Here is a 12752-nt window from a genome sequence, read left to right on the forward strand (position 1 = left end):
GCTAGAGATAGGCCAGAGGAAAAAGTGTTCATCACTTTGAGTTTTGTTATGTAGATAAAAGCTGACCCACTTAGGAATCTAACAAATTGCTTAGACAAAAATATTACTTGCCTCAGCTTACTTCAGATGAAATATTTTATGGCTATTTGTGAAACTATGTTTGTAAAGTCATGTTTAGAAAAATCAAAATGTTTGTCTTTCATTTTAATTTTATTTCAAACTAGAAAAATACTGTACATGTCCTATTGGTAAAGAGACCTATTACACAGTTGAAAATGGGCTTTTTTCCAATCCAACCCAAATGTTCAAGGAATATGTATGGGATGAGTATAATACAAGGAAAATGTAATAGGAGACAGATATGTAACAATATCATTTGGCAAAATGGAAAATATAGTGGTTTTTGAATAGTTCTAAATTGTTAATTATTAATCCATATTTGGAGAGTTTTGTACAGCATAGCAGAAAAGAGAAATAGAGAAAACAATGTGCCCAAAAAGTATGTCTAGGCTTATCCATCATGATCTCCTTAAGAGAATGTACAATAGAAAAATGGCATCTGTCATTTTTATGGCAGATGACTATGTTGCTTTTCTCACATTGCATCTTTCTAGAAAAAGGGTGGCGATATTCTGTCTTTCTTGAAGACAACATCTTTTTTTCTTGTGACAACATATTTTTCCCCCTGAAAATCATGATTCTTATTTTTTATTTCAAAATCTAAGGATCATGTGCAACAGTCTAGGTGGCCTTGCTTCTGAATATATAGGGAATATTCTATTCACTTAGAGTTGTTGGTGTTATATCATTCCCCCATGGCAAAAAAATCCCTCCTACTAATTCTACCTTGCAGCATCTCCAGTTTATTGGGAAAAAATGTTTTGAGTTCTAATATTGTTTCTGTTTTGAACCTAGCGGGTCCTATTGTTGTATCTCCTAATCTAAACTTATATTAACTTTACAGATTCAACTAAAGCAATTATTTGTCTTCTATTAGATTATTTGAGACTCAGAAAGTATTATTTCTCTATTACTTTTTCTTTCCAAGGTTCTCGCAAAGTAGCCTTTACTCTGTATTTTGGTACTTGAAGCACAACTCCAAATTTACCCTCTGGTTCAGGCAGTGTATCTCCCTCAGGAACACTGAGTGAGAATTTTTGCAAGATCCAGGATATAAAGAGAAACAGCTCCATCTTGGCCAGGGTTTCTCCCAGGCAAACACGGATACCAGCCCCAAAGGGGAGGAAACTGGGTGAGGGAGAGTAGATCCGGTTCCCATTCTCATCCAGAAAACGATCTGTGAGGCAAGAGCACAAACATTTTCTAAAAAACATGGCAAACTCAATAATGAAGAATAGGAGTAGTTGGCTAAATATTCCCAAATTTATAATTGAACAAGGATTCTTTAAGTACCGGTATCCAAAATACTGTATTACATTATCACTCATGGTGGCAGTCTAGGGAAAAGAAATGTGTATATACTGTAGTTGTTATAACTGTAGCAAGGAAGGGTCATATTGGAGGAAAAAATTCTGATGAGGAGGAACCTGAAGAAAGTTATTTAGTAGGGTATTGGTTTGCGGAATGTGGCAGTGGGTAGAAAGGTAATATAAATTATATGTTTAAAAAGCAGCCCTTCATGACAATAAAAGAATTTTAATGGCAAGTCCTACTCATACACATAGAATAAGAATGGTGGGACACCCACCTGGGTTAAATTTCTCTGGCTCATCCCACTCTTTCTCATCATGGTGAATGGACCACAGGTTGATTACAACTTCAGTTCCCTTGGGGATATGATATTCCCCGATGCTGCAGGGGGAAAAAAAAATTCCTTTAATGAAAGTCCTCTTCCTCATCAACTCCCATTATTGGAAATGATCCTCCTCACCTTGTATCTGCCAGTGCCTCATGAGGGATAAGAAGTGGTGCAACCGGGCGAATACGCAGAACTTCACTAATGGTAGCCTCCAGGTAATTTAAATGCTGTCGATCAGCAAGTACAGGATGTCTATTAAAACCAACTTTCTGATCCAGTTCCTCTTGGATCTTCTGTTGTACCTGAAAAAATGAGGAAGATATTAAGCAAGTTAGTTTATGATAGCTGTGGAGGAATTGCCTTGTGACCTAGACAATGGTTCAACAATGGGAAGAAATCAGCTTGAGTATTTTAATGATAATGGAAATCATAAAACTCTGGAAACAGAAAATACTATTTGATTCCAAAACATTGTTTTCAGACAGGACCAAAGACAGTCTTGCTCAGCATACCTCAGGCCAATAATTCCACACTGGACTATTTAATTCACTTTAGGTGACGTCTTCCCTGAAATAAATCCAGAAACTTCAGGCAGTGTAAAATGTATCAGAACAGATGATCTAGGCCTCCCAAAATGTTTTTTTATCAGCCTGAATTGCAGGAGTTCTATTGGCTTTCTGTAGTCTTTAGGATCAGTTTCAAGGTTTTACTATATATATAGAATGCTTCCATTCTCTGTCTATTGGCTCGTCACAAGAGACCATCATGACAGAAACCCAAGGCAACAGTAAAAATATTGGGTTTCTGTCGTGATGGTCTCTTGTGACGAGCCGATAGACAGAGAATCTGTCTCCCTCCCTCCCCCCTCTCTCAAACAGACACACGCAGAGAACTTCGATCCCTCTTTCATTCACTCACTCTCAAACACAAACACAGAAGTTGGATTGGATATATTTTCCAAAGGCTTGAAAGCAGCTCCTCTGCCATACCCCCCCTTCCCCTGCTGCCTTCCGATCAAATTTTTTGAATTCCTCCCCCCTCCCCACACGCACCTTTTCCAGCTGTTTCAGAGACGATTTCAACTCTGCTTCTCCCTCCCCTGCCCTCCTCTCTTGAAAAGCCAGAGCTCTGTCAGACTGAGCTAGTTGCTCCCAGAGAACTCTAAAAAGCCTCTAAAAATGCCCTCTACAGAAGGCGAGAGAATACGTGCCTCATTTGCATAAGGAATTCTTTGCTTGTTAACCCTTGCTTAACTCTTAAAAGGAGAAAAATTCCTTATGCAAAAGAGGCCCCTAGTTCTCTGGCCTCCTCCTAGTTAATACTGAGAGCAGAACCAAGCCACTGTGACTTGAAATCTGGTAGCAACTACCCTGGCTTTAATTATTTTAAGAAAATTATTTAAAATCCTTTCCTTTCTCTGAGGAGACTGGTGAGGCCCTGCCTCCCTTGCCTCTAGTGACTGCACGTCCCTGTATGTGTTGTATTTCTGCTGATAAATAAATAAAGGGAGACTAGTATAGATCTATTTCAAGCTATTTAGCTCTCATCAGCATATCATACCCTTACTGGGATTCGAACCTGGGCTGTATTACATATTAGGCAGATGTGTTAACACACATCTGCCTAATATGTTAGTAAGGGTATAGCTAGCTGATGAGAGCTAAATAGCTTGAAATAGATCTATACTAGTCTCCCTTTATTTATTTATCAGCACAAATACAACACAAATGTAACAAAGGCAACAGTAAAAATATTGGGTTTCTGTCGTGATGGACTCTTGTGACAAGCCGATTGACAGATAATGGAAGCTGTTAGCTTCCTCCCATAATTGGGGCATACCAGGGGTTGTGACACTAAATATATACCTTCCTCCCTGGCTTCTGCTGATAAGGAGGAGAACCTGTGGCTTAATGGCTAAGACGTCTGCCTAAGATGTAATAGAGCACAGGTTCTAATCCCAGTAAGGGTATGGCTAGCTGTTGAGAGCTAAATAGCTTGAAATAGATCTATACTAGTCTCCCTTTATTTATTTATCAGCACAAATACAACACACACACACACACACACACACACACACACACACACACAGATATATATATATATATATATATATATATATATATATATATATATATATATATATATATATATATATATATATATATATATATATATATATATATATATATATATATATATATATATATATATATATATATATATATATATATATATATGAGGGGGACCACCATACCTTATTGATAGTCTTACACCAATTTCCTTTCCCTGCAAACTCAAATGCATGAGAAAGGTGCTCTAATTCTTCTATGCCACCAGTGAGATCGTGCAGGGTAAGTAGGTTCTGAGATTTGATCATTGCAAGAGTTTCTTTTTATTATTTAGGGTAGTGTTTAATATTAACTATGTTTTAGTATCAACTCTGTTTTAGTTATTATATGATTCCGTTTAAATTGTGAAGTACTTAGATGCATGTGTAATGAGATATTTTATAAAAATATGACTGAGCCCTGCTGGCGCAGTGGTTAGAATGCCATATTGCAGGCAAACTCTGCCCACAGCCTGGAGTTCAATCCTGAAAGAACTCAAGATTGACCCATCCTTCCATTCTTCCGAGGTTAGTAAAATAAGGACCTCATTGGGGGCAATGAGATTCTACATTGTAAACCATCCAGAGAGTATTGTAAAGCACTATAGGGCGATGTAAGTCTAAGTGCTCTTGCTGTTTCCATAAAAAATATGTCTAATTAAAATAAAAGAATTCCATTAATGACCTCTGCTAATGACAATGTCTAAATGTGAAGGGAAAGAATCAGTTTCTCTTAATTAAAGATCTCAGTTGAGGAACTCTTAGTGTAGATATCTGTTTCCTTTGTTCACATTACTCATAGTCAATACAATTCTTTCAGAGATCATAGGCAGGACAGGAGAAGCTGCTACCTCTGGGTAAGATAGGAGATAGAGCACAATCCATTTCAACACAGTTGTTGTAGTCTCCACACCAGCTCCAAAAACATCAGCCACTGTCATGAGTAGGTAGTCATCTGTTAGTTCTTGTTCACAAAATATATGTTTATTGTTGTTCTCCATGTTCAATTTGGCCCTCAGAAGTGCATCCATTAGATCATTAACAGAATCACTGCTGAACATTTCCTGGAAGCGAAAAATGAGAATTGATAGTGGTTATGATTGAAGAACACTACAAGGAAGATTACTTAGTGGATTAGGCCTGCCATACTAGAGCATTTCCAATATGTATTTGTATGTTGAGTTTTTATCACACTTTTCTTCCAAGAGCTCAAGGCAGCATGCATAGCACATTATTTGTGGGGCAAACCAGTGGCTTCTCTTGCCTGGCCCCCACCTCAGCCAGCATTGGTTCCTTCCCTTCTTTGTTCCAGAGAGACTCTTACTCAGGGGAGAGAAGAGACTTCAATCCAACCCAGAATTATGTCTGCTTATTTGAATAACTCCACCTACTATTTCTATAAATGATTTAATTTCCACAAGTTCTGCCATTTTTTAAAACTAAAAAGCTCATAGTAGATTAAAATTGCTTAAAAGATGAGATTGAGAACAGACTGATTGGTCAAAATTTATGCCATGAACATAATTGTTTTACATTTACAAAACAGCCACTGTTTTAATTATATGAAGAACATATAGCTGATATTGAATGAAAAAGTTAGAACATAAATGGTTCAAATAAATAAAGTATTTAATATTTCTCTTTGGCATTACTAGGGATCTTTATGGGAACAGAGCTGAGGCCACATGATAACTTTGATGCTACTAATAAAATCTAGTTTTTGTGATCCACCATTATAAGGGATAGTATGATTAGCCCATAAATTATTTGAGTGTAGACACTTACTTTATGTTTCTCAAACTTCTGGTATAAGAGCTCGTCCCTCATTTCAATACATTTCTTCAGCAAAGCCAAATCTTTATTTGGGAAATACTGTTGTGGGCAGAGAAACAGCAATAATCACAATCTCTATCTTAATTGTGATGATAGATAGATAGATAGATAGATAGATAGAGAGAGAGAGAGAGAGAGAGAGAGAGAGAGAGAGAGAGAGAGAGAGAGAGAGAGAGATTTTAAGAAAAAGTATCTGAAGAAAATTAATTCTGGAACTTTCATTTATGTTATTTATCTGATTTAGGTAAATTTGACATTCCTGTCCACCCTTTAGAAGTTGCAGGTTAGGCATTACCTGAAGGAGTTGTTTCATTTTTAACAGCTCCAGACCCTTGGCTGCGTTAAGCTGTCTAAACAGCATCCATCAACTGTTTGACAGTTTGATTACCTCTCCTTTGGGCATAGGAGGAGAGGTGAGAAGCTGTGTTTGGGAAGGACTCCATTCAACCTCCCCCAGAACATAAATCTGGGGGTGGAAGGTGTGAGCCACCCTATAACTCAGTGAATTCTCCACGCCAAGGACTTTTTCTGCTTTTTTGCAGAATGAAGATATACGTCCACCCTCAGCTCAATGATTGATTTATAACTGATTCCAACACGGGCATACAGATATCGGAGAACTTCTAATTTATGTATTACAGACTTTAACTCCATTTTTTAAAAAAAATCCTTCTGATAAACTATCTGGCAGAAAGACAAAGACAAAGATGGCGCCAAACAGCTTTGTAGGCATGGTTATGCTGTGATTTTACAGATTTTCACGGAGCTTAGACCACCTAAAGATCATTAAATCAGTAGTGATTTATTACTAAACTACATAGTAATTACTGGAACAAGCGGCTTGCCTGGATTTAGTAACTGGGTGTAGGAGAAGATTAATTCAGAAATGGCCTCTAAGCAAAAAATCAATGCCTCGAAGAGCGCTGGCAGTTCACCTGCTCCGGCGTCTAAATTACAGTCATTACTCCCCCCCCAATCCCCTCCTACTCCTGCTGGGGAACCTTTGACTTGAGAAATACTGCAAAAAGAATTAAGTGAGGCTTTAACTGAGGCTTTAAAAAACCATGCAGCTGTGATGGAAATTAAAATACAGGAAAAGATATCTGTTGCTTTTAAGGAATTGTCAGAAGAAGTTATGAATTCGGTCCAGATTCGTAATCAATAAATTAGAGACGATATTTTAGAGGCTTTTAAATACTTATCGGGCTATGTATCAGGAATTGAGGATAAATTGGAAGATCTTAGTGATTCCAATATTAACCTGGTAACGAAAATGTATGTGGTCCAACGCAAGGTTGATGATGCAGAAAATGAAATTATAATGTTGCAGTACAGACATGGAATTTGCTTTAAGGATAAGGGGTCTTAAAGAGAAAAACCAAGAAAATCTGAAGCAGATCTTCTCAGAAGCTTTTGATCAATTGATGGGATGATCACGAGGGGATTTCGACTGGCAGATTGACAAGATATATCGTTTAAAAAAAGGATAAAGTTTACCCCTCAGTTATTCTTGTTAGATATAACTACTGATTGTACTGTTATAGAGACTAACTTGATTTTGTATTTAATAACAGCAGCAAGACTGTTGGTGGCGCAATACTGGAAGAAGGAAGATTTGCCTACTATTCAAGAATGGACATTAAAAGTAACAAACTTAGCAGAGATGGCTAAAATATCAGCATATCTCAAGGACCACTCAAATGAGAAATATAAACTGGAGTGGAGAAGATGGATTGACTATATTCAAAATAAATACGGGAGTAAGAAATTCCAGATAGTTTATGATTGAAGAAGCAAGGAATGATATAATCTGTTTAGAGTTAGCCTAACAAAAGAGGAGTTAGAGTTCAAATGAAAGATGATACTAACTTTCTTTAAGTTTATTTTAGAACATCTTTGTTAAAGATTTATACCCTGTATTTGTTCTGGGAAGTCGGGGGGGGAGGTTGGGGGTGGTTCGGGTGGGGAGGTTGGGGGAGGGAAGGTAAATATTTGTAAAAGCTTTTTTCCCCAAAAAATTTTCAATAAAAAAGAAAAAGTTGCAGGTTAGAATAATATCGTTACTATCTTTGAAACGTTGGCTTCAGGGAAAAATGAATTTTGTTTCTCACCTTCTTCAAATCTCTCACCTGAAGCCATGAGAAAATATCCACCATGCCCTGCTTAGCCACAGTGTCCACAATGCCTTGGCTGTATTGGAGCATGGCCTCAAACTCAGGATCTCCAGGCTGGTAGGATGTATTAAAACAAAGGGAACACACTACATTTGTAACAGCACGTGTTAGTTCAGGCCCCATGTCCAAAGATGAATTCTCTGTAGCATTCAAAGTTGCACACAGAAAAGTTGCTTGTTGAGAGACTGGAAGAAAAGCACAAGAGAGCAAATCTATGCAAGAAGAAAGAATTATTTTAGAAACAGGAAGAATGGAGACAGGAATTAGGGAAAAATATAAATATTTTAACCTGGGACACATACCTGTAGATAGGTCCCCCAGATAACATTGTGATATCTTCCGCTTGATTGATTTTTCATTGTGGACAAATCAATCACTTCCAATCTTAATGCCCCACATATAATAAAGGCGAACTATAGCAAGGTTATGTTTATATGACATAGTGTACAACAAATGAACCAAACATACTTAACTTTATGTGTCATTTTTTTTCTTTTTACTACCCTTTAATCCCTTTGTTTCGGGGTGGAGTCGGGGCAACTGAGTGGAGCTGAGCATTTACTGGCCCTATGCCCATGCAGAGTTCTCTTTGGCCCCTGATAAACATCTGCCACTGCCTAGGATTGAACTCTCAACCTTCCAAGTGAGAGAGGAGTGTCTTCACCTCTAGGGCACACTGCTGCTCTAATTTTATGTGTCATATGAACTCCCAAAATTGAATTAAATAAACCATTATTAAATTACAAAAAGGTATGCCATGTAGCCTCAAACAATTGATGGTCATTAAGTTCTATTGAACTATATTCTGCCTTACACAATTTAGCAGGGCTATATGAAAATAACTTACAATATTCCTAAGCCTTTGCTTAAAATTACTTTTCAGGACTGATGCAAAGATTTAAAAAAAACTTGTGAAGTACTTTAATAATCAATATTTTGGCTATGTCCTGATTTAATAATTGCACCTTACTCTATGTATGGCCTATTGTCAAAATTTTATTTATTTACTTATTCCATTTTGATGCCACCAAGTTCAAATGAGCACAGGTTGATGCTTATACTGAAATATTGATTATCAGATGCTTAACAAACACAATTTATGGTGTTTAAAATCCTAAATATCATAGGTCAGATTACGTACCATAAATCACTGCTTCTTCTACTGCAAACTCTGAATCAATAAAATGTACAGGAGAATTCCTTAAAGAATCCTCACTGCTAGAGGCCTGTATATATGGCATATTGGTGAAACCTGAGTCTTGCCACCCTTTGTTATGGTATGGTATGGCTTTGCCATTTTCCAGGATAAAGTAACTTCATCCCATTTTCTTCCTTCCTTCCTTTCTTGTGGAATTTTCATTCAGTAGTCAGAAAAAATACTCTAATTTTAATGCACTTGGAAAATCTTGGAGTTCTATAAAATCAGTCAATACTTTAATCTTCTGTATTCTGTACCATATATATCCAATCCTCAAGACAATTTAATTTGGTATTAAAGTTAGTCCTCGACTTGCAATCACAATAGAGCCCAGAATTTATGTTGCTAAGTGAGAAATTTGTTAAGTGAGTTTAGTCCCATTTCCTTTTATTCTTGTTAAACAAGAATATTCATATAAGCAAACTGATCATATCAATGTCATAATTCTTACCTGAAATAAATAAAAGTTTGGATCAAAACCATGATATCCATTCTACTCAAGAACAACTGTTATCCCAGAATAAACTAACTACCAAAGTTACAAGATGCAGACAATTTTAAACTAAACGTAGTTACTTTTCTTTGCCCGTGTTTTAGATTATTATTGATTAGATTTTTTCAGGTAGCTATAAGTTTATATGACTAAACATTTGTTAGATGTTTGTTAAACATTTGTTATAAGTTTTTAGTTTTTCCAGTTTTTTTAATCTACCTATCTTTTACACTTAAATATCTGTCCTGGATGCATACCATATTCTTATGCAGTTTAGGTTGTTCTTCATGCAAATGATATTAATAAACAGTCTTTATTAAGGTACATGCACTGTGATAATGATGTATAAAGTTTCCAGGATGGGAACATTGGCTTTAAAACAAAACACTCAATAGGTAGCAAACTGGTGTTTAAGCCTGTATTATAACATTTAAATCAGAGGTGTCCAAAGGATAGGTTTAAAAAAAGTCAAGATAGTGGCCACAATTGCATGGTTTCAGCATCATCTTGACTTTTTAAATCTAACCTGCAGGTGTCCTTGATTTAAATAATATGTTCCTTCACCTGAGAAGAGTAGGTTCAACTCATCTTTGTTTACAAATACATTGCTAGTGTTTCTCTTCCTAGCTTGGATCTCCTTCACTACTATTTGTGGGCAACTCACTAGTTTTCTCCAGAGCCTCAGATCCTTCACCAAACAGAGAAAGGGAAGAATGTACTATCTTGCGCTGAAATTTCCACATTGGGCTATAAGTAGCAAAGGCAATGTCTTTTCCATTCCGGGTCAACAAGTCTGTAGTAACCTAGGAGGAGGCAGAGGAAGAGGAGAAATAACTGAGTTTGCATCAGAACACCTTATAATGCATTCAGTGAGATTAGCATTTGGTTGACATTTGGAAGGAAGAAAAACACACACATATACAGTATACCACTTCCCCAATGATCTCATTGATGCCTTGGATGATTACTTGTGCATTTAATTCATTCACTAGCAATGGTCTTAAAAGACATTTACAGAAAGCAATAGTTAGGGAGCTTTTTGCTCAGATAAGAGAGGATGGGCAATGGGAGGGATGTATAAAGTTATGCCAAATTTAAAGAATACAGAAAAATGCTTAACCATGTCCTTTGCAATATTGGAACATGGTTTCATTGAATAAAGCTGAATCAAAGGCTACTTTGGAGTGAGTGGTTAAGACATGAGGCTAGAAACCAGAAAATTACGAGTTCTAGTTCTACCATAAACTTTCAGAAAGCCAATTGGGTGATCTTGAACTAATCATTTTCTCTCAGCCCTAAGAAGCAGACTAAGAGCTGGGGTGGCATAGTGGTTAGAGTGCAATACTGCGGGCTACTTCTGCTGATCACAGACTGCCTGCAGTTTGGCAGATCAAATCTCACCAGGCTCAAGGTTGACTCAGCCTTCCATCTTTCTGAAGTCAGTAAAATGAGGAGCCAGATTATTGGGGGCAATAGGCTGACTCTGTAAACCGCTTAGAGAGGACTGTAAAGCACTATGAAGTAGTATATAAGTCCAAATGCTACTGCTATGGCAAACCACTTCCAAACTCTTGCCAGGAAAACTGCCAGAATACTCCAGGCAGTCACCAGGAATCAACATTGACTGAAAGGGACAAAAAAAAGGTGGGGGGATGCTGAAGATACACAGAATGAAGCACTTCTTCACATAATGCAGCACATTATAGGATTTTGTTCCCTTTGTTGATCTGATGGTAACCATAAAATAAGATGGATTTAAAAGACAGAGAAATTAATGAAAACTATTTCAATGTGCTATTTCCAAGATAAGAGCGAAGGATAGAATGTGAATTGAAAAGTCAAGAATCTGATGCCTCTTCTGTACTTAACTTTGTGGGAGTTATGGAAAAATATATAATCTCTGCAGTCCAAATTTATAAACTCAGATGCAAATATATTACCTCAGTGAAACCTAAAGCTAGCATAGAAGTAATAAGAGCAATATCTTTCCTGGTAGAATTTGAACTACATGTGCCGTACACCATTATGAACTTTTAGAGAAATGGCCAGGTATTAAATAAATAAATGATAAATGGGAGTGAAACCATCTTCAATATGAAGTATTTTGATCTGAGGCTTAACTATAGTTGGTTTTCTGAATAGGATAATCTCCGAGCAAGGAAAAATATTGGGTTTAATTCTTTAGAGAGAGCAGGTAAGCATTTCAAACTATATGTCTCTTCACACTACTTTTTCCATAAATATGTCTAAATGGGGATGGAGGACTTATGCATATCCAAGTGATGCATTTGAATGGCTCATAAAAAGAATTCTAAATCACACAGTTGAAAGAACAATATGTCTTAATAGCAACTGTATTTTCAGAATTCATTTCTTAAAATAAATTATGCAGTCATGTAATATATTTTATAAAAACAATTACTTTAAATATATAAAGTGATGCAAGTAAACAGCAAAAGAGACTGAAGAATACTTTCAAATAATAAGCTCATAATAAAATGATACCTGTATTAATTTATTACTTTGTTCCCAGTGCATTTTGGGAGCTTCCTCAGCTGAATATTCATTTCTAAAGTTTCCCAATAAATTATCCGCACAACCTTATCTAAGAAATTGAAATCAACTGAAATATGTTTATTGGATATTGTAACTGTAACGCAAAATGGCAACCCTTCCTTTTTCCCACAACAACCCTGAGAAATGGATTGGTTTGAGAGAAACTAACGGGCTCAAACTCACTTGGTCAGCTTTCTTGCCTAAGGCAGGACTGTAACTCATAGTCTCCTGTTTTCTATACCCCGGCATTGACTGAAGCTGCATCAAGAGCCAGAAATTAATTCCTAGTCAAGATTAGATATTAACGTGGATAGTTTGCTTACCATTCGAGGTCTCCCAGCAAAGATCTTCCCCTTCTTAAGTAGCACTTCCTTGGCATGAAGGTAATCGTTGATCACTACTGTGTAATGGGAACCCATGTATAGGGAGAAGACACTACCGTATTTTTGCTGCAGACTGCAAAATAAGAGATGGGGCTGCTTGGAGCCACCTAAATGCAACAGGCTGCCAATGATTGGCAGGGAGGGAAGGCTCCTGGGATAGTTGAGCTTGGAGTCCAGCTTCCCTCTTGCTACTCTCCAGAAGAACAAGACAGCCAGCGTTAGGAACAAGACAATCAAGAGAATCATCAT

At 36.8% G+C, this 12752-nt stretch overlaps 1 protein-coding gene across 1 annotated transcript; it reads right to left on the reverse strand.

Moving 5' to 3' along the window:
• Positions 1–627: 627 nt before the first annotated feature.
• Positions 628–12752, reverse strand: CYP17A1 (cytochrome P450 family 17 subfamily A member 1). Its single transcript, XM_014056702.2, has 8 exons — positions 12444–12752; positions 10229–10367; positions 7829–8058; positions 5652–5738; positions 4718–4930; positions 1892–2061; positions 1709–1812; positions 628–1297 (listed from the first exon to the last, which is right to left on the reverse strand). The coding sequence occupies exons 1-8, from the start codon at positions 12750–12752 to the stop codon at positions 1020–1022; spliced, it is 1530 nt and encodes a 509-aa protein (XP_013912177.2). The 3' UTR covers positions 628–1019.

This window comes from Thamnophis sirtalis, unplaced genomic scaffold (assembly GCF_051295495.1).
Source record: "Thamnophis sirtalis isolate CommonGarterSnake01/CBP01778 unplaced genomic scaffold, rThaSir2_p1.2 scaffold_11, whole genome shotgun sequence".
In the NCBI taxonomy this organism is placed as follows: domain Eukaryota; kingdom Metazoa; phylum Chordata; class Lepidosauria; order Squamata; family Natricidae; genus Thamnophis; species Thamnophis sirtalis.

Excerpts from the sequence above, each read along its gene's own strand:
- CYP17A1 (XM_014056702.2), bottom strand. The coding sequence starts at position 12,752 with ATGATGATTCTCTTGATTGTCTTGTTCCTAACGCTGGCTGTCTTGTTC. Across the intron at positions 4,931-5,651 it reads AGAAGTTTGAGAAACATAAA|GAAATGTTCAGCAGTGATTC; the intron begins GTAAGTGTCTAC and ends TTTCGCTTCCAG. Across the intron at positions 1,298-1,708 it reads GCCAGAGAAATTTAACCCAG|ATCGTTTTCTGGATGAGAAT; the intron begins GTGGGTGTCCCA and ends CTTGCCTCACAG.